The following is a 25,133-nucleotide window of genomic DNA, read 5'->3' as shown; positions in this document are numbered from 1 at the left end:
TCCCCATCAAAACAATTTCCCACAATATACATATTTCTGCATACAGTTCTGGTGAATATACACTCTTTTTGCAAAGCAATTTCCCCTAATAGAATGTATTTTATTTTCACCAATATATGCACACTTTGCACTAGCAGATGCATGTTTGCACAGATATGCAGCACCCTTCCAGGTTAGAGGGGTGGGGAGAGGGAGTTGCACTTCTCCATAAAAATTCCATCTTTCTGATCAGGGAATCAATCTACTCATGTCTGGCTTCAGGAGATTGTTTGTGGTGCTGGGCTAGAGAGACAGAATAAGGATGCTGTTAGTGTATGACCTACCCTGCTCCTATGTAACCTACCTGACCAAGTTGGCAGAGGTAGTCTCAAATATGGTGTTGGAGAACCCTCACACGTGTTGTTGGGGGACCTCAAAATCCAAGCCGAGGCTGCCTCAGATGAACTGGCTCGGGACTTCGTAGCCCCCATGACAACCATAGGGCTGTCTCAGAACCTTAGTTATCCAGCACATGTGGTGGGGAATACCCTCAACCTGGTCTTTGACACAAAACAGACTGGTAATACTCTTTTGATTAGGAGACTCATTGTGAGTCCATGATCATGGATGGATGGAATGAAGGTAGCTACGGCAGTCGGCAAGAATGGGGGACCCATTGAGTTGATCCACCCTCAGAGACTGATGGACTCTAATGGATTCCAGAATGGATTCCTCTGAGGGATTTCCTGGCTGTCATGGCTGGCACTCCTGCTGAGGCTCGTGCCTCACTGTGGGATGGTGAGATGCCAGGAGTCCCTGACTCGATCACCCCTGAGCAGCTTTGCTGTTACTGTGGAACATGTAGATCACCTTGGTATTCTAGTGACCTGCATGCAATGAAGCAAGGGGATTGGAAGTTAGAGGGTAGATGGTGCAAGACTAGGTCCAAACCTGACCGAGGTGGCACCACCATGCCTACCACATGGTGGTGGAGGTTGCAAAGGAGAAGAAAGCTTACTTCTCTGCTACCATTGCGTCTGCAAATAGATGTCCAACAGAGCTTTTCTGAGTGGTGAATGGGCTTTTCTCAGCTGGCCAAGAGAAGGTTCCTCTGACACTCTAGGAGGCCTGCTGTAACCACTTTGCGAGGCTCTTTGGGGACAAAATCACTCAGATTTGGACAGTGCTAGATGCCATAGTTAGAGCAAGTAGGTGTCTAGAGCAAAGTCTGTTCCATCTATGCTGGGTCAGTTTATATTGTTGTGGATGAGCTGCTGGAAGAGGTGTGGCTGATCACCTTGACCCTTTCCCATTTGAGCTTCTTTGAGGTAGCCATAGAGGTTGACTGGGTGGGTCCAGTGAGTGATTAATGCTTCCATGGAGGTGGGAAGTACCATTTTTCTTGAAGGAGGCATAAAATAAAACAGAACTATATACAGAGATTTCATTCCTTTCTGCTCCCTGCAGCCATCTGGCCAGAGAGATAAGCTCGCAGACTCCCACAGACACTGGTGGACACTGAATCTCTCCTTCCCCAGACATGCCCAGAAAAAGAAACCTGGGGAGAATTCTAATTGCTAAGCAGAATTGGCTCAAGTACAGATCTCCCCGAAGGATCATTTCAAGTTTATTTTGGAATCCACCAAAAATAAATACACTGTCATCCCACTGAGACTTCTGCTCAGGGTGACACAAAACTCTTTCTTACTGAAGGTGGCTGGTGAGGAAGCACACATGCCCCAAGCCTAATTTGGGGGAAGTAACAGTGACCATTAGCCAAATGTTGCGTCCATCCCCAGTGTGCAACACCAGGCACCTTCACAGCAGTGCATCTCCTCCAAGAAGTGTGCACTGCCAGCCTCTCCCACTTGAGGGCTCAGTGACTTTGCATGCCTCACAACTGCTTCTCTTTCTGCTGCCTTCCTTAGGACCGGTGGTCGTGAAGATTCAGCGAGGCTGCGGTTCCACCTGCTATACAGTTGTTAACAACCTCCACTTCCGTAAAATAGAGTTCTTGTGCTGCAAGAAAAGCTTCTGCAATACCCATAACATCTGGCCTGAGACCCCAGACAAGAATATTCCATGGACTTTCTGAATATGAAAGAACACAAGAAGAGCCCTGCTGGATAAAATCAAAGACCTCTAGACCAATGTCCCATTTCCCACAGTGAGCAACCAGTTGTCTCTGGGAAACCAGTTAGCACAATGTGAGGACTCTTAATCTCAGGGTTGTGAGTTTGAGCTCCATTTGGGCAAAATATTCCTGCATTGCAAGGGGTTGAACTGGACGACCCTTGTGGTCCTTTCTTCCCCAGTTCAGATCTTAATTTGAGATGGAGAAGAATTTAATGGCTTGCAGAGCTCCCCTGTCACTTGAAGCAGGTTTTGCAAATCCCATAGCTGGAGAACTTCAGCAACATCTCACATCACAACACGACACAGGGAGGGGTTGTAACATTTGTCATTAATGGCAGCGTCACCAACCAAGAGCTGTTTGTTGTACTCACACAACCCAATTCCAAACAGCATATACAAAAGGCCACAGGATTGCCATGATTTTAAAAAGTCAACATCCATATGGGACCTAGGATATGGTTACCAGACATCCCCGTTTCCTGGGGACAGTCCCCGGATTTACAAATCTGTCCCCGGACAAAACCCATCCCCAGAATGTCCCCGGATTTCATTTAATGTCCCTGGGTTTATATTTTAAGTGTTGTAGATTTATTAGTAGGGAATGAATGTTGTGTGATTGGTTCAACGGCACAAGACACATCATATGGGGACTTCCGGGAGGCAAAATGCCGGGCGCCATGACAGTGAGCAGCTCCTGAAGCCAGCCAGAGCCAACTGCACTACCAGGCTGGATCTGGGCTGCTGAGACTGCCACTGCTGCTGCCACTGCTGAGAGGGAACTGGGGGCGCCCGGAGTGTCAACTGGGGAAACCGCTGACCACCAACCCCCGTGACTCAAATTGAGCCTGGAGTGAGAGCACCTGGCCACCCGGCTGATGGCCCAGCAGTGCTCCAGGGCCAGTAAAACCCCTGGAGCTGATACAGAGAGAAGGAGGAGAGGAGAAGGAGAAGGAAGAGAGAAAAAGAGGATGGAGAAAAAAGAGGGGAGCCCTGACCTTGCTGCGCCGCCGCTGCCGCTGAGGAGGAGAGGTAGGAGAGCACTGGGAGGGCAAGAACACGTGGCCAAGCCCAGGCCCAACCCGAGCCTACTCCACGGTGGCTGGCGCCCCAAGAGGGCAGGCCGGGGCCCAGAGGAAGTCCGCACAACAGAGGAGACCACAGAAGAGAAGATATTACTTCTTATTTTATTTTATTTTTTTTAAAATATATTTTAATAACTTTTTTTCCTCTTTTCAAAAAAAAAGTGTCCCCGAATTCTTTGAAAAAAATCTGGTAACCTTAACCTAGGATAACATGACCCCTGCTGATGAATGGCCTTCATCTTCATCTTGAGTGAAGGTAGCCTAATACTAGCCAGCTGCTAGTCATGATGGCTACATTCCACCTCCACTGTCAGAGGCAGTATGGGAAGTTGCGAGAAGTCACAAATGGGGAAAGCACCCTTGCATTCTGGTCCTCCTTTGGCGTGCCTCATGGTCATCTGGTTGGTCACTGCGAGAACAGGATGCTGGTCTAGACTGGACTCTGGCCTCATCCACCACTCCTAGTCCTCTATTAGGTTGAATCTGAAATTCCAACTTTGCATTTTCACAGACTTCACAGACTCCAAATACAATTTAAGAAGACTAAGAACCTAGAGAATTAGCAAAGCAGTTGCACTGTCTCACCAAGTCAGAAAATTACCTCTGCAGCCAAGAAAACCTGATGAGATTCTAATGCTAGCTGGGATAGGGTTACTGCCTACATCCAGACATTTCTCTTAAAATATCTCCAAGTTCTTTCTACAGAGCATGCTATTGTCCTTGGGTAGAGTGGGGCATTCTGACCTCTGTGCAATTGAATTCAAGGACAGCTTTTTGGCAGCTCAGGGTGTTGTGAAACTACAAAGACAAATGCCTTGGGTTTCTATGGCCCACCCAGGATGAGAAATCTTTCTTTTTCCCCCTTTAATGTGATTACTCTGGTGCTAATAAGCCAACTCTAATATCAGTGAAGGTTTGCCCCTCAGCCCACCCTGTGCAGAGGCTTAGCCTCCTAGTCTGGTCCCCATCTCTGACCTGGTCAATAGTTTGGCTATGATGCTCTATTATTTCTTTCCCATCTCCAGGTATTATTACACAGAAGCTGATTTTTTAAATAGATCATTACCTCAAGCCGCTGCATTTTGTTAGTTCCTATTGCAAACCAGCACACATATTTTTTTACAAAATCTGGGCCCTTTAATTTCCGTCGGACTCAGAGCAGATCTATACTATATACCTTTTCTCCTTTTTTTGGAAAAACAGATTAACAATCCTGGCTCTCCCCCCCCCCCCCAATAATCCTGTGAATTACAATTTATTGAATAAATGAGACTCTTTGAAGATTTCTGCACACCAGGATTCCCTGAGGAATTACAAATAAACTGGTGCAAGGCTGCAATTGAGATATGCCATCATTAATACAATATCAAATATGAGCTAACTTTCAACAAAATAATTTGACTTTACCCTCATTTTTCATCAGTGACAATATTATTATTATTATTATTATTATTATTATTATTATTATTATTATTATTATTATTATTTGCATGTACATCTTGGAGGCAAGCACATCAGTGAAAAAATAGTTAAATGTGTTTTTAAAAACAGTAAAAACAATTAAAAGCATTTTAAAGCAATCAAAAAACTATAAAGCATTAAAAACAAAAATTATTAGTTGCTTTATACCAAAAGAAAGTCTCAAAGCAACTTAACATTACAAGTAACTAAATCATGTATTTGGATATGCCTGCTGCAACAGATCAGTTTTCTTTTCTTTTTTAATTCAATCTTTCTTGGTTTATAAACAGCACAGACACACAAAGAAGAAAAAAGCAGCACATAACTCACAAAAGAAAAAAGAAAAGAAAACAGTACAATGAGAAAACACAAAAACACTTCAGCCATCGACTTTTGACCTCCTTGGTGTGGGTTCTTGGTTTCCTTGTAACTTGCCTCTATTTTTCAATAAACTTAGCCTGTATTATATCTTATTTGTGTTCTTTATACCTTATGCAATTCCAAGAGTTATTCAAAGCATTCTAAAGTTTTAATATGGGGACAATGTTCTTTTAAATATTGCCTATAAATCTCCCATTCCTTTTTAAACTTTTGGGTCGGTCGATCCCTGATCTTTTCCATCACATTCGCTAGTTCCATATATTCAAGCAGTTTAACTTGCTTCTCCTCCTTTGATGGAACATACCTTATTTTTCGCCCTATAGGACGCACTTTTTCCCCTCCAAAAATGAAGGGGAAATGTGTGTGTGTCCTATGGGGCAAATGCAGGCTTTCGCTGAAGCCTGGAGAGCGAGAGGGGTCGGTGCGCACCCCCGACCCCAGCCCCCAGAGCAGGCAGCTCTTCGCAAGCCGTGGGAGCCCAGCGCCGGGCTCCCACCGCTTGAGGAGAGAATTAAGCATTCCAGGCATGAAACAACTCAAATTTTCTCTTTCTTTCTCCTCTCATCCTCCCACAAAAGAGCCCTTGGGTGGTAATTAAAAAGGACAGGCAACCATTTCCATCAGTTCTGCCCTCTTAAGAACACCGACCCCTCTTGCTCTCCAGGCTTCGTGCAGCTCTCCGCAAGCCGTGGGAGCCCGGCGCTGGGCTCCCACAGCTTGCGAAGAGCTGCCTGTTCTGGGGGCTGGGGTCGGGGGAAGCTTGGGCTTCCCCTGCCCCAGCCCTGCGCCTGAGGGAAAAAATTTTTCCCCTTATTTCCCCCCCCAAAAAACCACTAGGTGCGCCTTATGGGCCGGTGCGTCCTATGGGGCGAAAAATACGGTATTTTCAACAGATATCTACTGAAGATTCCTCCCTAATGTCAACAGGCAGAAAATTCCAGGCCACACTAAAGGAACTATTCCTTCCAGCGGTGTTAACTTGAATAAAATATGGGGTGAGGGGCAGGTAAGCCCCAACCCACATAATCACATGCACACTACCTGAATGACAATGCCCATCAACCTGGGGGGTGGACCCCCTCAAATATTTTATAGGGTGCATGTGAAGGGACCTCAGCCCCATGAGTTGGCTTCTATGATTTCTTATTAATGCAGAATAAACCTTGCATGAAAATGGGTGAGAAATTTGGTTTCTCACCCAAATTAGATGGGTTCCCTTTCATAGGAACCCATCTAATTCACATGTCCTGAAAACAATGCATGAATCAAAAGGAAACTATCGTTCAGAATCCATGCTTCTCAGGATTTTGTAATACAGTTACCCAATTAAGAATGCATATAAAAATTTGTATATTAAAGGAAAATGTGCACAGAAGGACAAACATAAGTGAAAATACACTGTATAAGGGGAAAGTCCTTGATGAGTGTATTATGCAAAATTATATTAAAAGGTGGCAAATATTAGGAGAAATGCTATAACTTCTTTTTGCGAGGACTTTTAAAGAAAACCATAAAGTTGTACTGAAATATGGTCAAGATTTAGAAATACAGTCACAGCTGGGAAATGAGGAGGGACCAAAATTGCCAGACTCTCACAGCACTATTTGCAAATAAACATAATAATAATAATATTAATTTATTATTTATACCACACCCATCTGGCTGGGCTTCCCCAGCCACTCTGGGCGGCTTCCAAAAAAATATTAAAATACTGTAATACATCAAACATTAAAAAAAACAAAACATGGTTAGGAAGATCAAACACTTTTGAGTCTGCTCAAAGATGAGTTTATTGGACAAAGAGTTCACGTTCTCCATATATACAGAACTGCTGAATTAGGGATGGGCAGGTTACCGCTCCAGCTTCTATTAGCTGTACTTGGGATCATCCCAGATGTTGACATTGTTGCACTTAGGGGTGCTGCTGCAGCAGAAGGTAAAGTTCCTATAATTTGAGTTTTCTTGTAGTCGTCTACATTTGGAAGTGCAGCCCCTGTCCACGAACAGAACTTCATAATCTGTGATGATGAGTTGAGAAAGAATGAGCAAAGAATGAGCTTCAAGGGCCAGTAACGTTCTGCAGGAAATATCTCAAGCACTCCCTGACCTGAACACACACCCTCCAACATTTCTCTAATGAAAATAGGGATGTCCTGTTCAACAACAACATCATTTTTTAAAAAAATTATACCCTGTGCATCTGACTAAGTTACCCCAGCCATTCTGGGTGGCTTCCAATAGCATAATAAAACTATTCAGGGCTGCCTTCAGATGTCTTCTAAAGGTTGTATAGTTACTTATCTCCTTGATTCAGGGATCGCATAACTCTACACCCTCCAAGATTTCGCCAATGAAAATAGGGATGTCCTAAGGAAAAGTGGGACATTCCGGGATCAAATCAGAAACAAGGATGGTTTTTGTAAATCCGGGACTGTTCATGGAAAATAGGACACTTGGAGGGTCTGTGAACATCAAAGGAAATAACAAACACAATGTAATTTTTATTTTTTTTCTAAAAAGAAATCTACATGTGCTTGTGAACTTTTTTTAAACAAACAAACAAACCATTCCAAGGACTAAAGCCCTCCAGGACATTGGACTGGAAGTTTGACCACCTCCAGTCCATCTGTCCACCTTCCAGTCTTAGGATTGCAGCCATAGGATTGTATCCAATGCTAGCCATACTCAGAGTAAATCTATTGAATGGAAGGAGCTTTTAAATTTCAGCGAGTTTACTCTTGAGTAGAAGTTAGTTGGATATAGCCCTAAGTATCCCAAGTATGAATGATGTTGGATTTAGATCAGAGGTCGCCAGTGTAGTGCCTGTAGGTTCAAGGGCATCCTTGAGCTCGCCCTCTGGTGCCCACAAAAACCTCAGAGCAACCCCAAACACTGCCCCTTGGGTTACCCCTTTCTCCCAAGAAAATACATAGTTTCCCACTTTCCCTTCCCTTTAATACTCACTCCAGCTGACCATCCGGTTGTAGCAGAGCTCGTTCTTTTTGGTGATACAACTGCCTGATTTATTTGCACATTTACCATCTGGCTGTACGTCGGCACAGGTAAGACATATGAGAGGCCTATAAACACGAGGTACTTCTGTGGAGGGGGAAAAATCATTTGCTGAATGGCTGCAATGTATTGAGTTGGATAAACTGGGTCTAATGCACTATAAAAAAAAATTCTTGGGTTACTGTAAACAAAACCAAACAACCCAACCAAAAACCCTGGGACATTTTGCCAAATTTAAAAAATCCGCCCAGACGGAAATGTTAATCCTGAAAAAGAGGACGTGTGTGGGAAAGGAGGACATATGGTAACCGTAACATGATGATATTCAAGAAACAATCCCAGCTCTATTGCCTGGGTGTTTACAAAGTCTCCCTGAACTCTTTGGGATTCACTCTGAAATAAGTCCACATAGGATTGCAGCCCTGGTTGCAACTATGCCTCATCAGGACTGCCGTATTTTTCAGTGTATCAGACGAGGGTTTTGAACTATAAAATAAGGTTTAAAACCCAAGGTTGTCTTATACATGGGTAGTGGGTAGGGGTGACGGGTGACTGGATGCAGCTGCGAGCTGCAGATTGTCATTGGCGATTTTTTGTGTGATTGGTGGCTGCGGCAAGGCTTGCTTTGTATTGGCTGATGGTGCGTTAAGTGGGTGTGTGATTGGTTGCTTCTTCAGGGGCTGCTGTGGATTGGCTGCTGCTGCGGCAATTGTGCTTCCTATTTCCTGCTGCTGTTTGCGCTTGTTGCAGACTACAGTGGTACCTTGGGTTACATACGCTTCAGGTTACATATGCTTCAGGTTACAGACTCCACTAACCCAGAAATAGTACCTCGGGTTAAGAACTTTGCTTCAGGATGAGAACCGACTTCAGAAGCAGATATTTTGAATTTAACATTTGGACTTAAACCACTGACAGAGGAAGAACAACTGCAGGGAGCAGTTGGAGGAGTAACCAACTAAACAACAAGATGGCTCCGCAATTTCTAAGTTGGAATTGTAATGGACTGAACCTTCCCAGAAAAAGGCGTGAGGTTTTTCATATTTTGAAAAAAGAACAATTGGACTTAATTTGTTTACAAGAAACCCACATGACTAGGGCACATAGAAAATTGCTTATAAATAAAAGATTAGGACAGGAATTTATTTCATCAGACAAAGTTAAGAAAAGAGGAGTGGTGATCTATGCAAAGGAAAAGCTGGCCCCAAAGTTGATTTTTAAAGATGAACAAGGAAGATTTTTAGCAATCGAAATACAAGTCCAAGGAGAAAAATTTTTGACAGTCGGAATTTATGCACCAAATGAAGGGAAGGCAGAATTTTTTAAGAAGTTGCATGAGATTTTAATGGACTATCTGGATTACAATGTAATCATGTTGGGAGACATGAATGGTGTGGTTTCTACAAACATGGATAAAGCACAAAGACAGGTGGTCTCTAAGGACGGGAGATTACCAAAGACTTTTTTTGAAATGACTGAAAATATGGACTTGATTGATATTTGGAGAACAAGGAACCCTCTTGAGAGAGAGGGAACCTTTTTCTCCGAAGCAAAAATGACATGGACAAGAATTGACCAAATTCTTGGGTTACTAGTGGGATGGCTCCAAAGATAAAAAAAGTAGAAATCTGCCCAAAGACTTGCTCCGACCATAACGCTGGAAAGATGGAGATGAAACTAACAACAGCTGGTTCCTTCAGATGGAGAATGAATGACACCCTATTTAGAGATGAAGAGATATACAAAAAGGCCCAAAAAACTTTGAAAGACTACTTTGAGATAAACCTGAAGACAGAGGTGGAGAAAAGAGTAATTTGGGACGCAAGCAAAGCCGTGATGCGAGGTTTCCTGATACAACAGAATTCTTTAAAGAGGAAGAAACAAAATGAAAAGAAAGACAAGATTTTGGAAAAGATAAAAGAAGGAGAAAAGAAACTGAGGTCAAAACCAAAGTCTCATGAGATTTTGAGAGAAATTAAGTTCTACCAGATGCAGTATATGGAACTGATGAATCAACAGATAGAATGGAAAATTAAGCAAATGAGACAAAGGACATTTGAATCAGCAGATAGATGTGGGAAACTTCTAGCATGGCAACTGAAGAAGAGACAAAAACTGAACACAGTTATAAGTTTGGAGGTGGACGGAAAGAACATTTATAAACCAAATGAGATTAGTAATTGTTTTCAGAGTTATTTCAGAAGACTATACGCACGAGGGCCGGAGAATGAAGGAGAAATAGATGATTTTCTTAAGAAATATGGATTACAAAAAATTTCACAACAAAGTACAATGGTCTTGAATGAGAAAATAACAGAACAGGAAATAGAGGGGGCCATTCAAAGTATGCAACTGGGGAAATCTCCAGGACCAGATGGACTGACTTCCAGATACTATAAAGCTTTGAAAGAATGGTTGATACAACCATTGAAGGAGGTCTGCAATGAAATTTTAGAGGGGGAAAAAGCACCCGAATCGTGGAAAGAAGCATTTATTACACTTATACCAAGAACTGAGACTGAAAAGAATCAGATTAAGAACTACCGCCCTATATCATTACTTAATGTGGATTACAAAATATTTGCTGACATTTTAGCAAAAAGACTGAAGAAGGTGTTGGTGGAAGAGATTCATAAGGACCAGGCGGGCTTTCTCCCAGGGAGACATTTGTCAGACAATGTGAGAAATATAATAGACATTATAGAACTGTTAGAAGTCAACATCAACACGAAGGCTGTACTAATATTTGTGGATGCGGAGAAAGCTTTTGATAATATCTCTTGGAGTTTTATGAAGAAGAATCTCCATGGGATGGGGGTAGGTCAAGGGTTTGAAAATGGTATAGGTGCAATATATTCTGAACAAAAAACAAAGTTAATTGTAAACAATGTGGTTACTGAAGAACTTCCTATAGAAAAAGGGACACGACAGGGGTGCCCAATATCCCCACTGCTTTTTATATCTGTCTTGGAGGTTTTGTTAAATATGATTAGGCAGGACCAGCTGGTTAAAGGAATTCAGGTCGGAGCCAAACAATATAAACTGAGGGCCTTTGCAGATGACTTAGTATTAACTTTACAACAGCCAGACACTAGTACGAAAAGAGTTCTAGAACTAATTCAAGCTTTTGGTCAGGTAGCAGGATTCAAGTTGAATAAGCAAAAAAACTAAAGTTCTGGAGAAAAACTTAACAAATGCTGAAAAAGAGAGGTTTCAAAGTGAAACTGGATTAACGGTGGCAAAGAAAGTGAAATATTTGGGGATTAACATGACATCTAAGAATGTGAACTTATTTAAAGATAACTATGATAAATGTTGGACAGAGGTAAAAAAAGATCTAGAAATATGGTCAAATCTGAGACTTTCCTTGTTAGGCCGAATAGCTGCAATTAAGATGAATGTATTGCCTAGAATGCTATTTTTGTTTCAGACATTACAGATTGTGGACAGAATGGACTGTTTCAGGAAGTGGCAGAAAGACATATCTAAATTTGTCTGGCAGGGCAAAAAGCCCAGAATAAAATTTAAGATATTAACTGATGCAAAAGACAGAGGGGGGTTTGCCCTGCCGGACTTAAGATTGTACTATGAATCGGCAGCTTTCTGCTGGTTGAAAGACTGGCTACTTCTTGAAAATACAGACATTTTGGACTTGGAAGGATTTGATAACAGATTTGGTTGGCATGCATATATTTGGTATGACAAGGTAAAAACTCATAAAGGATTTAAAAACCATATTGTCAGGAAAGCACTATACAATGTTTGGATTCGATATAAGGACTTGTTGGAAAATAAAACCCCTAGGTGGTTGTCACCAATGGAAGCCAAGGAGGTGAAAAAACTTAACATGGAATCGAAATGGCCAAAATACTGTGAAATTTTAGAGCAAGAGAGTGGAATAATTAAATTGCAGAGTTATGAAAAAATGAAGTCTAAAGTACGAGATTGGCTTCATTACCATCAAATAATGGAGGTGTTTAAACAAGACAGGAAAATTGGCTTCCAGATGGAGAGATCAAAATTAGAAACAGAACTGTTAGAACCCAATACTAAGAATTTGTCAATAATGTATAACCTGCTGTTGAAGTGGAGTACACTAGATGAGACAGTTAAATCAGTTATGATTAAATGGGCACAAGACATTGGTTATGACATCATGTTTGCAGACTGGGAACAGTTATGGACCACCGGTATAAAATTTACAGCATGTAATGCCTTAAGAGAAAATATTATGAAAATGATTTATAGGTGGTACATGACCCCAGTCAAGCTTGCAAAAATTTACCATCTGCCCAATAATAAATGCTGGAAATGCAACGCGACTGAAGGTACTTTTATCACCTTTGGTGGACTTGCCCGAGGATTAAAGCCTTCTGGGAAATGATTTATAATGAAATTAAGAAGGTACTTAAATGTACCTTTCATAAGAAACCAGAGGCATTTCTCCTGGGCATGGTCGGCCAATTGGTGTCAAGGAAGGATAGGACGTTTTTTATGTACGCTACCACAGCAGCAAAGATTCTTTTAGCAAAGTATTGGAAGACACAAGAACTACCCACACTTGAAGAATGGCAGACGAAGGTGATTGACTACATGGGATTGGCGGAGATGACGGGCAGAATCCGTGACCAAGAAAAAGAGACGGTGGAAGAAGACTGGAAGAAATTTAAAGTATATCTCAAGAACTGTTGTAAAATTAATGAGTGCTAAAATGTCAAGGGAAAGGAAAATATAGAATTACAGCCGTAACTGACTAAGTATGAGAAGAAGCTAGAAAAGAAAATGAGCAATTAGTTAATTGGAGTGAGGGGTTGTTGAAGAAATTTTAAAACAGGGATGCAGAAAAGGGGAGGTAAGGGGAAGTCTGGGAAGTAAGGTTTATGAAAAAGAGGTTTTGAAATTATACATGTTTATATGTTTTGTTTGTCTATGTATTGTGTGTTGTTTTGTTTTTAATTTGTGTTGGAAAATCAATAAAAATTTATTTTTTAAAAAAAGAGAATAGAAATCGCACAGCAGTGGTGCGCCGGCAGTGGAAGGCCCCATTAGCTAAAGTGGTGCTTCAGGTTAAGAACAGTTTCAGGTTAAGAACGGACCTCTAGAATGAATTAAGTACTTAACCCAAGGTACCACTGTATCGGGTTAGTGGTTTACTGCATCCCCTCCCCCCCAAAAAGCTCAACAACTCTGGGCCAAACCCCCCCCCCCCAAAGCTCCACAATTCTGGGCCATTTTCTTAAATTGGAGTCTCCCAAAATACAGTGGTACCTTGGGTTACATACGCTTCAGGTTACAGACTCTGCTAACCCAGAAATAAGAACTTTGCTTCAGGATGAGAACAGAAATAGTGCTCCGGCGAATTAAGTTCTTAACCTGAGGTACCACTGTAGAGGGCATCTTATACACAGGGGCGTGTTATACACGGAAAAGTATGGTAATAATAATAACTTACGACTGCTTGCTAGGTAGACTGCGACTATGTAGCTCAGTGCCAGAGTTTTGTACATCTTCTTTCCCTTTCCTTCAGGGCACACGAGGAAGCTGCAGAGACAAATATCAGAGGAACAGAGAATCCCAAAGCCAGCCAGAGGCGGGGAAATGTAAACCAGATGAGCCCTGCTGGCTGAGCCCAAAAAACCATGATAGGCCAGCATCTTGTTCTCACAGTGACTGACCAGATGCCTATAGGAAGCCCAAAAGGAGGAGCTGAATGTAAAAGCTCTCTCCTGCTGCCTCTGGTGGTAGAAATGGAACACAGCCACCATAGCTAGTTGCCACCCTCTATAAATGTGTAAAACCCTCAGCTGAAAGTCATCCAGGTTGGTGCCCATCAATACAACTTGTGGGAGTGGATTCCATAAGCATTGTGTGAAGGTGATTTTTATTTTATTTTGGGGGTTTCTCTTGGAACTTCCAATATTTGACTTCATTGAATGGCCCCAAGTTTGAGTACAGTGGTACCTCAGGTTAAGAACTTAATTCGTTCTGGAGGTCCGTTCTTAACCTGAAACTGTTCTTAACCTGAAGCACCACTTTAGCTAATGGGGCCTCCCGCTGCCGCTGCGCTGCCGGAGCACGATTTCTGTTCTCATCCTGAAGCAAAGTTCTTAACCCGAGGTACTATTTCTGGGTTAATGGAGTGGTAACCCGAGGTACCACTGTATTATGAGAGAGGGATGCAAACTTCTCTCTATTCACTTTTCACACTTGTATACATCACTATCATGTGCCCCTCTGCTCACATTCCCCCCCCCCCAAACTAAAAAGACCCAAATGTTGCAACCCTTCCTCTCTCCTTTCAACCCACCGTCCTTTTCTCCTCCTGGAGTGGAGTTGGGTCTTTTTATGCAGTGGGACATTTGTTTGTTTCTTGCTCTTCTACTGCCCCAAATTTATTTTACAGCATAAAATAAACCCTTTGTATTGTCTCATTGTTGCTCTTTTTTGAGAGGGGGGTGCCTGCCCAAACAATGAAAGTCTGAAAGCAAACGAGAAGAAGAACGACACACTCAACCACCCTACCCCATCCATTAGAAATGACACTAGCATAATTCAATCCAACACACACACACACACACACACACACACACACACACACACACGAAAGCAATAGAAAAAGGTGCAATGAAACGAAACTGATAATAATAAAATAGCCAAAATAGAGGACCCCACCAAAAGAAAAAGAGAGAGATGTGGGGGGGGGGGGAGAACAGGGGAGAATGCAGAGGGCGGAATATGCAAAGGAAAGACAAAGGGGGGGGGGACGTATGTGTATATATGCATATATGATTTGTTACAAGAAAAACCTGCTCCTTTTCCCTTATGGGGTATCCAAGAGCCCGTATAGAGTCCTTATGTAGGTTCTCTATCGGTAGGAGAAAATAACAGAGGCCAACCAGAGAATATTGAGAAGCAAAGCAGCTAGCAAGCCTGATCTTTATTCAACTGTTGCAAGAGGGTCCCCCACTCGCCCCAGGCAGGGAGGGAGGAGAGAAACCCAGACCTTTGGTGTGCAAGCACTTATATAGACTTTTGGAATTGCCTACCCTGTAAGCTCAAGACCACTCGCAAAAAAACACCATACATACATCACAGAAAGAGGTGGTCCCCAGCAGAAATTTGAGTGTGTTGCTTCTCCCCTGTCTGCCAGGATACCTGATAATGCCTTATCTGATTACCTTTTCTGGGTGGCCTGGCCATACCTTTGAGATGGTAAATACTTAGTTCCTGAATCTCTTACGCATATTGACAGTGTGCTCAGCTTAACAGATACTTGCCAGACTGTATTTACAGGGAGGTGTAAGCCCCTACAGTCCAAAGACAGTTGGAAAGCTTTTCCCATTTCCTTCTCTTTGCAGAGAAATATTTGAGGACCATTTGGGAGAGTCAAAATGGCTTCAGGATTGTTCTCCTGTACTATTTCAGGCACATGGTTTATATACTTATGTATGTGTTTGCCTTGTACATTTATGAATACAGTTGTACCTCAGGTTACATACGCTTCAGGTTACAGATGCTTCAGGTTACACACTCCACTAACCCAGAAATAGTACCTCAGGTTAGGAACTTTGCTTCAGGATGAGAACAGAAATCGTGCTCCGGCAGCGTGGCAGCAGCAGGAGGCCCCATTAGCTAAAGTGGTAAAGTGGTGCTTCAGGTTAAAAACAGTTTCAGGTTAAGAACAGACTTCTGGAACGAATTAAGTTCTTAACCCGAGGTACCACTATATATATAATGACCTTAGAATTCCTATAACAGTATAGTGCAGAAGAAAAGTATTCTGAATTAGATGGCTGAAAATAGGTTGTAGAGGAGGATGTTATCGCCAACTCTTTTATCCCAATAGCACTTTTTTCGAGGTTCGCGAAATGAAATGGGGTAGCGGGGTGACTGGTTGTTCTCTTAAGCCCCCTTAACAAACTACAATTCCCAGAGAGGTCCTGGGACTCAGCTACAGTGGCAAAGAAAAAGCGCTTTATATGTGTTGTTTATGCATTCTACTACTGTGACACCAGATGGCGCTGTGGCATCCTGTTTTCGCCAACCTCGGTTTCTCATACAAAGTTTACAGTGCAGTTAACTGAAACACCTCTTTGATGTGTCTAGATCCAGCCCTAATTTCTGATCCACCTCAGGTGCCAAAATGTCTGAGGATATGACTGCCCTCACAGGGCTCCAATAACATCCCCATTTGCATTCCCCCTTCCTCTAAGGAAGCTTGAGGCTATGCACCTGGATATTCCTCCTGCTGTTTCTCAACTACAGTAGTACCTCTGGTTACATAACCCTCTGGTTACATAAACTTTACATTACGAAAGTGGCAAACCCGGAGGTATTGGACCAGGTTTCGCCATGCGCGCATGTGCAGAAGCGGTCCTCAGGTTACAGAAACCTCAGGATCCGACCGGACTTTCAGAACAGATCCTGTCTGCAACTGGAGGTACCACTGTATTGTTGCTGGATACTTGCACCAGAAATTTCGCTCCTTAACATTCCTTATGGCAGAGTTAAGTAAAGCAATAGCTCCACCAGCTGGAAACTAAAATCCATGCAAGGTATTGCAATGCTTTCTGTTCAATGCTTAAAACGTGCCTCTCCATGTTTTAGGAAGGGGCTCAAGGGAGGGAATGTGCAGAGTTTGAGACAGTTGTTACAATGGAGATGAGAAGATTCGGGAGAGTTTGTTGGTGTGTTGGTGGCTGAAGAAGAAGAGATGAGATATGAAGCTATAGAGGAGAAAGAGGCCTTGTAAATTAATGTAAGAACTTCGGACCTGGCCTGGTAGCATATGGGCAGCCAATGCAAGCTTCTTAGTTATTTCCTCTATCAAAATTTAGATACCACTGATCCCTCAGTGTAGGATACTCACCAGAATTCCCTTTTAACATGTTAAAGCCAAGTGATAGCCTCGCTAGCTGGAAGTTAAAATCCATTAATAGCATTTCAATGTTTTCAGTGCTTTAACAACCAAACAAAATAAAACTGTGCCTACCTGGGAGATGCGTGCGGATGGAGTGAAGGAAGGGAGAGGTCAAGACAGTGTGTAGAGCAAAGCGTTACTAAGGAGACTGGAATGTTGGGGAGGATGGAACTTGAAGCTTTGGGTACCCAGCTAGAGAGTCAGTGAGAGGAGTAAAAAGGGATGAGATGTGAAAGTGGGGAACTGGAGGGAGAGGGTTTTTTTTTTTTAAAAAAAATGTCCTCTCAAGGAAGCTATCAATGGTTCTAAAAATCATTACAACTTCAGTGTGATATAGAAAAATAGAGGTGGTTGGCTTTTGCTCCCAACTCCCCAAGGGACTGAGTCCCCTAAGTCCATGATCAGTCAGAGATGATTGGATGGAGGCAGGATGCCATGAAAGCAACAGAGTTCCCTCCCTCCTAGCAATGAAGCAAGAGAGACCCAGAACCAAGAAGAAACATCTCTTTTAAGGGTTTGCATTTTGGCGTGGAGAAGGAAAACACCCCCTCTACAAACAGTCAGAATTTATATCACACATAAGCTGGGGCTACTGTGGCTCAGGCAGGCCAAGGTGTGATATTCCTCAGGATTTAGCAAGTTTTACAGCATTCAGTTTACACACAACATTAGCATTTGATAAGCATCAGATGTCCCTCAACGCAGAGCATCTGGGCAAACAATGACAATACAAAGGAGGTTCATAGATATAGGGGAGGAATCCCTTCAGGATCTCCCCCTGATTGCTATCTGCCTACTTGTTCTCAGGCAAAGGGGGATTAAGGAGGCAGAGGAACTTCCGGAGGCGGCGCGAAACAGCAATGGCGGTCCTCTTCGTGCTGTGAAGAGGGGCTCCGCGAAAAAGGGTCGTCCGCTACGGCAAAGCGGAGACCCATCAAGAAAAACCGCAGGCAGAGCGAGCCTGCGGCCGTGGGACTCGGCGGGCGCCTTGAGCCCCCCCAGAAGCGGAGAAGGAGCCTCGTAAGAGGCTCCGGAACGTGAAAGGGGGAGCGGCGCTGTGAGTTCATCGCTCTTTTCATGGATGCAAAGCCGCGCTGCTGCTGCTGATGAGCGCCGACCTTTCTTCTTGAAAACATCGAAATTGGAGCAAGGGGTTTAAATTTTTAACCAAATTGGAGAAATTCGGCTGAAAACGGGAGGCGAGTAACAGGAAGTCCGCCTCCCGACTCTGCTAATTAGACCAAAGCAAGGGCTCTGAGGCGAGCTGAAGTGTTTAAAAGGGACTGTAAAAGTGGAAGAAAGAGTGCATTGATAGACTGTGTATCTTTGAGGAGAAAAGGGAAAGAATTGTGAAATTTATGGACTTTTGCCTTCTGGAACTGTCCCCCTATTTTTGAGCTAAACGGACTTAAAAGGGGTAACCCCGTCATCGGGCTGCCAGTGTATAGAAGAGAACTGTCAAACTGCTGTCAAACTGACGACATTGTAGCAGAGACTTAAACTGTTGCATGGACTGAGATATTAATGTTTAACATTGTTGCTGGGACCTCCTTTGACACCTTGTGGCTGGAGTTTAAGAAACTGGAAGCTTTGGAAACCTTCCTTTTGTGCATTGGAATTACAAAAATTTAACATGGGGAATATAGGAACTTCAATGGCAGAAAATAGTTCCTTCCTTCTTTGAAACTTTGAAATACTCCCCCTAGAGGATTGTGGAAGTATAGTGGCCTGGGAATTGAACTTTATTGAAATTCTTTGTGGTTTAATTGTTTATACTTTGGACTCGTCTTTCTCATGGGACAAAAGATCATTTGACCTTGAACAGAGGCAGGTGTGGAATGAGCGGCTCAGGGAGAACAAGAGCAGCTAAAGCCAAAGATAAAGAAAAAGAGAAAAAATCTGGGCAACTTATGCAAACAACTTTAACTCATCATCGCAGATCATCCATCCCAACTGTGCTGACAGCACAGGAGGTGGAATTTGTACAGCCTGCTACAGAAGATATGGCAACTGGAGGATCTGAAACAGTTTTGAAACAAATTTTGGAACAACTGGCAGTTTTAAATCAAAAAGTGGATAATCAAACATCAAAAATTGACCAAGCTACATCCTCTATTGGCAGATTAACTGAACAGGTTTCGCAGCACACCCAGGCGATTGAAAAACTGCAAGGAGCTACGGCTGAAAACTACAAATTAGCTGTGGAAGCCAACCAAAAAGCAGAACAGGCGAATATAAAGGTTGATGAAATTAAAGGGGAAGTAAGGCCTCTGAAAAGACAGGTAGGGGAACAACAAGCCTACCTGTCATTGGTTGAATTGAAAAGTAAAGAAAGTAATCTCAGGATAAGGGCTATCCCGGAACTGGAGAAAGACAACCTAGAGGGATTTCTGACACTTTTGTTCTCCAAATTCTGGGGAATTGAGGAAGAAAAGGACTTTAAAATTGTGACAGCCTTTAGACTGGGAAGATCTGTAAAGAAAGACAAGTCCAGAGACTGCTTAGTTATTCTGAGATCAAGAGAAGAGAGGGATAAGATATTAGGCCTACATTTCAAGAAATCTTTGGAGATAGAAGGCAAAAAGGCTGAAATTTACAGAGATATACCCAAATATCTCTTGGAACTTAGGACTACCTATATAGACTTGACTAAATTGTTGAGACACAACGGAATTCCTTATAGGTGGGAGTTTCCACAAGGACTTTCATTTACTTACAAAGGAAGGAAAATAAAAATTAAATCACCTGAAGACCAGCAGAAGTTCCTATACGACCACGAGGAGGACCTGCAAAAAGGAGCTGCAGCTTCTTGGCCTCCACCACCACCGGGACCACCTTCAAAAGTCACACCACCTGGATCTGGACCAGTACTACCACCTCCGGGATCGGAGGGAAACTTAGACACCCCATTGTAGGACTCGTCAATTGATTCAGGATGTCTCTGCAGCTTCTTAGTTGGAACATAAATGGCGGAAATTCCCCGGAAAAAAGAAGAAAAGTTTTTCACATTTTGAAAAAGGAACAATTGGACGTTATTTGCCTACAAGAAACACATGTGACAAGGCTCCATAGAAAAGTGCTAATTAATAAAAGACTAGGCCAAGAATTTATTTCTTCGGATAAAGTTAAGAAAAGAGGAGTGGTGATATATGCAAAGGAGAGCCTGTCACCGAAATTTTTATTTAAAGATGAACATGGCCGAATTTTGGCGATTGAAATACAGACACAAGGAGAAAAATTTTTGATATTAGGAATATACGCTCCAAATGAGGGAAAATCGGAATTTTTCAGGAAGCTGCATGAGACTATGCTGGATTACTTGGACTACAATAACATCATTATGTTGGGTGATATGAATGGGGTTGTGTCTGTAAACATGGATAAGTCACAAAGTGCCAACATATCGAAAGATGGCAGACTACCTAAAACCTTTTTTGAAATGACTGACAATATGGACTTAATTGACATATGGAGGGTTAAGAACCCTCTAGGGAAAGAAGGAACTTTCTTTTCTGAAGCTCATCTGACATGGACACGAATCGACCAAATATGGACAACTAGAGGACTGGCACCTAAGACTAGAAAAGTGGAAATCTGCCCAAAAACTTGCTCCGACCATAATGCTTTGAAAGTGGAACTGAGACTAAATACAACCGGATCCTTTAGATGGAAAATGAATGACACTATATTAAGAGATCAGGAGATTGTTAAGAAGGCCCAAAAAACTTTAAAGGACTATTTTGAGATAAATTTGAATACCACTGTGGAAAAAAGAATAATCTGGGACGCAAGCAAGGCAGTCATGAGAGGGTTTCTAATACAACAAAACACGATTAAGAAAAGGCTCTGGAATGAAAAGAAGGAGAAGATATTGGAGAAAATAAGAGGAGAGAAAAAATTAAGATCTAGGCCTAAGTCGAAGGATGTGCTAAGAGAAGTGAAATTTTTCCAGGTGCAATATTCGAAATTGATAAATCAAGAGGTGGAATGGAAAATTAAACAAATGAAACAAAGATCCTTTGAATCAGCGAATAAGTGTGGGAAACTGCTAGCCTGGCAGTTGAAAAAGAGACAAAAGCTTAATACAGTTACAAATCTAGAGATTGAAGGGAGAATGGTTCAGAAACCTGAGGAAATTAGAAAGTGTTTCCAGAGATATTTCAAAGAACTCTACTCACAAGGGCCGCAAAAAGCTTCCGAGGTGGATCAATTTCTTAAAACTAATGGATTACAAAAAATACCCCAGGAAATGAGAACAACCCTGAATTGCAACATCACACAGCAAGAAATTGAAAGTGCCATTCAGAATCTTCAATTAGGCAAGTCTCCAGGCCCTGATGGTCTAACCTCCAAATATTACAAAGTTTTAAAGGATTATTTGATACAACCCTTGATGGAGGTTTGTAACCAGATCATGGAGGGAAGGAAGACACCGGAAACGTGGAAAGAAGCTTTCATCACATTGATACCTAAACTAGAAACTGAAAAGACTCAGCTTAAGAACTACCGCCCCATCTCACTCCTAAATGTGGATTACAAAATTTTTGCAGATATCCTGGCAAGTAGATTTAAAAAAGTATTAAATGAAGTGATCCATAAGGACCAGGCTGGCTTTCTCCCTGGTAGGCATTTGTTTGACAATACAAGAAACATTATTGATATTTTGGAGCTTCTACAAACAAATCTTAACACTAGAGCGGTTTTAATCTTTATTGATGCAGAGAAGGCCTTTGATAATATTTCTTGGATGTTCATGAAGAAAAATTTGGAAGGGATGGGAGTGGGGCGGGGGTTTGAAAATGGTATAGAAGCAATCTATTCAGAACAAAAAGCTAAATTGATAGTAAACAATGTGGTCACAGAGGAGTTTAAAATTGAAAAAGGGACACGTCAGGGGTGCCCCCTATCCCCCCTATTGTTCATCTCAGTTCTGGAGGTGTTGCTAAACATGATTAGAAAGGACCGGTTGGTCCAAGGAATTGAGGTCGGAGTGAAACAATATAAATTGAAAGCATTTGCAGATGACCTGGTATTAACATTACAGGAACCAGTCTCTAGCACTAAAAGAGTGTTAGAATTAATTTCTGACTTTGGTCGGGTGGCGGGGTTTAAGTTAAATAAGCAAAAAACTAAAGTTTTAGCAAAAAATTTGACAGTCACAGAAACAGATGAGTTCTCTAAAGAAACGGAACTAAATGTGGTTAAAAAAGTAAAATACCTAGGGGTGTATCTGACCTCCAAAAATCTGAATTTGTTTAAAGATAACTACGAGAAATGTTGGTCAGAAATCAAAAGAGATTTGGAAACATGGTCAAGATTGAAACTTTCCTTGTTAGGCCGAATAGCTGCTGTAAAGATGAATGTATTGCCGAAAATGTTATTTTTGTTTCAGGCCCTACAGATCGTGGACAAGGTGGAATGTTTTGGAAAGTGGCAGAAGGATATATCTAAGTTTGTTTGGCAGGGCAAAAAGCCCCGAATAAAGTTTAAAATATTAACTGATGTGAAAGAAAGAGGGGGATTTGCCCTGCCAGACTTGAGGTTATATTATGAATCTGCAGCCTTCTGCTGGTTGAAAGATTGGATTTTATTGGAGAACACTGATGTCCTAGATCTGGAAGGGTTTGATAATGCGTTTGGGTGGCATGCATATTTGTGGTATGACAAGGTTAAAGTGCACAAATTGTTTAAAAACCATATTGTCAGAAGAGCAATTTTGATGGTCTGGACAAAATATAAAGACTTATTGGAGAGTAAGACTCCGAGGTGGCTCTCACCGGTGGAGGCCAAGGCACGTAAGAGACTTAACATGGAGGCCCGTTGGCCTAAATATTGGGAAATAATCGAAAAAATTGGAGACAATTGGAGGTTGCTGAGCTTGGAAAAACTGAAAACCAAGGTGCGAGATTGGTTGCACTATGCGCAAATTCAGGAGGTCTTTAAAATAGATAAAAAGGTTGGATTCCAGGTGGAAAAATCGAAACTAGAGACTGAATTGTTAGAGCCAAAAAATAAACTACTTTCGAGAATGTATAACTTGCTGCTTAAGTGGAATACACAGGATGAGACAGTCAAATCCGCCATGATAAAATGGGCGCAGGATGTGGGGCACAACATTATGTTTGTAGACTGGGAAAGGTTATGGAACACCGGTTTGAAATTTACGGCATGCACTGCCTTGAAGGAAAATATTATGAAAATGGTATACCGGTGGTACATGACCCCAGTCAAGCTAGCTAAGATATACCATCTGTCCGACAATAAATGTTGGAAATGCAGAGAGGCGGAAGGGACATTCTTTCATCTCTGGTGGACTTGCCCGAAGGTGAAGGCCTTTTGGGAGATGATTCATAATGAACTAAAAAAGGTACTTACATTTACCTTACCTAAGAAACCAGAGGCCTTCCTGCTGGGCATGGTGGACCAGAGAGTGCTTAAGAAGGACAGAACCTTTTTCATGTATGCTACCACAGCAGCAAGGATCCTGATTGCAAAATATTGGAAGACACAAGATTTACCCACGCTGGAGGAATGGCAATCGCAGTTGATGGACTATATGGAATTGGCCGAAATGACTGGCAGAATCCGAGACTTGGGAGAAGAAACAATCGAGGAGGACTGGAAAAAGTTTAAGGACTATTTGAAAAAACACTATAAGCTGTATGAATGTTAAAAAAAAATGCACCTTTTAGGAAACTCTAGCTTCAGCAAATGTAAGTTAATGAAATGAAAATTAAGACACAAGAATTTAGAGGTAAAATAATGAAACAACTTTATTGTGTTTAATACAAAACGTACAAGAATTGGGTTACAGTATATTTGAAATCAGGGAACATGATAAAATGGAAGATACAATAAGCTTTGAAATAAGTTAACAAATTGCTGATGTTTTATATGACAGAGAATGCAGGGTTTGGAGGATGCGGGGAAGTCCTTTAGATTTGATGAAAAAAGAACATGGAAATTTGTTATTCTTCTATTCTATTTTCTTACATCTATCCTTTATTCTTTTTTCTGTATTTCTTAAACTCAATAAAAAATATTATAAAAAAAAGGAGGCAGAGGAAATATTTAGAGTCTTTAGGAGAGCCAATATGACTTTTGGATTGCTCTCCTGTACTATTTTAAACATCTGGTTTATATACTTAAGTATGTGTGTTTACCCTGTGCAATTATCAACATTAATTCTATATTTGAGACCTCTGAATTCCTATAACAAATGAAACAGTGCTTATGAAAATCACTTCAAACCTAGCTAGCTTTCTAGCTGGCTAATAACTTTTTAATAACACAAATAAATGGGATCATTCCTCCTGGAATAAAGGGGCACATCACACTATCCTACCCCTTAAACCTAACCCAGACGGATGCCCCAGAAGGACACTGTGGTCAATGGTACTGAAAGCCGCCAGGTCTAGGGGAACTAATGGAGTTATGCTGTGTCATTTATTTGCTTTCACAAATCATTCACTCAGGTGACCAAGGATATTTCTACCTCAAACCTAGGCCTGAAGCATGTTCCAAATGCTCAGTATCTTCCAATGCCATCTGGATTTGAGAAGACTCTTGAGTGTGATCTTGTGGATGAACTGGACTCATGCTGCACACAACAGACACATAACAATTCAACAAACCGCAGTAACGTTTTGAAAACCTGCATGTATGTTTTTGATCAATGGGGTGGGGATGGCGCCCAACTAACTTCTAGGGTGTGATTACTAACTTCTAGGGGCAATGAGATGGTTGGACAGTGTTCTCGAAGCTACAAACATGAGTCTGACCAAACTGCGGGAGGCAGTAGAAGACAGGAGTGCCTGGCATGCTCTGGTCCATGGGGTCACGAAGAGTCGGACACGACTAAACGACTAAACAACAACAAGGGGCAAAACAGTGATGGAGAGCAGCATCTTTACCCTGCCCAGAATCTTACCACCCCTTTATTGTTTGCAATAAACTGAGTATCATCTCTCTGCAGCTTTGAACATGAACATTATTTAGTGCTCAAAATTCCTATCACGTGTTTTTCTGACTTAAAACCCATGAGATTTTTATTACCTCCTGTGCAAAAGGAGAAGCTTGTAAAAACTCAACATTTATGGCATCAGACCACAACGGTAAATATTATTTGTATCGCTTTCATGAGGTTTTCTAGTCATTATCCA

General features: G+C 41.9%; 1 protein-coding gene across 1 annotated transcript in view; it reads right to left on the bottom strand.

Annotated features, from left to right (window-relative positions):
* Positions 1 to 6,804: 6,804 nt before the first annotated feature.
* ACRV1 (acrosomal vesicle protein 1) overlaps positions 6,805 to 25,133 on the bottom strand; it is a 32,447-nt gene continuing 14,118 nt past the window's right edge. The window contains exons 4-7 of the mRNA XM_083714227.1: positions 17,044 to 17,163; positions 13,504 to 13,592; positions 8,004 to 8,138; positions 6,805 to 7,057 (exon numbers count right to left, since the gene is read on the bottom strand). Of these exons, the coding sequence (XP_083570353.1) occupies positions 6,909 to 7,057; positions 8,004 to 8,138; positions 13,504 to 13,592; positions 17,044 to 17,163 (493 nt within the window). The 3' untranslated portion in view covers positions 6,805 to 6,908. The remainder of the gene's footprint in view (positions 7,058 to 8,003; positions 8,139 to 13,503; positions 13,593 to 17,043; positions 17,164 to 25,133) is intronic.

This window comes from Podarcis gaigeae, assembly GCF_964106915.1.
Source record: "Podarcis gaigeae genome assembly, chromosome: 15".
NCBI lineage: Eukaryota > Metazoa > Chordata > Lepidosauria > Squamata > Lacertidae > Podarcis > Podarcis gaigeae.
The sequence above is the reverse complement of the archived record's forward strand: the minus strand, read 5'-3'. Positions and strand labels throughout refer to the sequence as shown.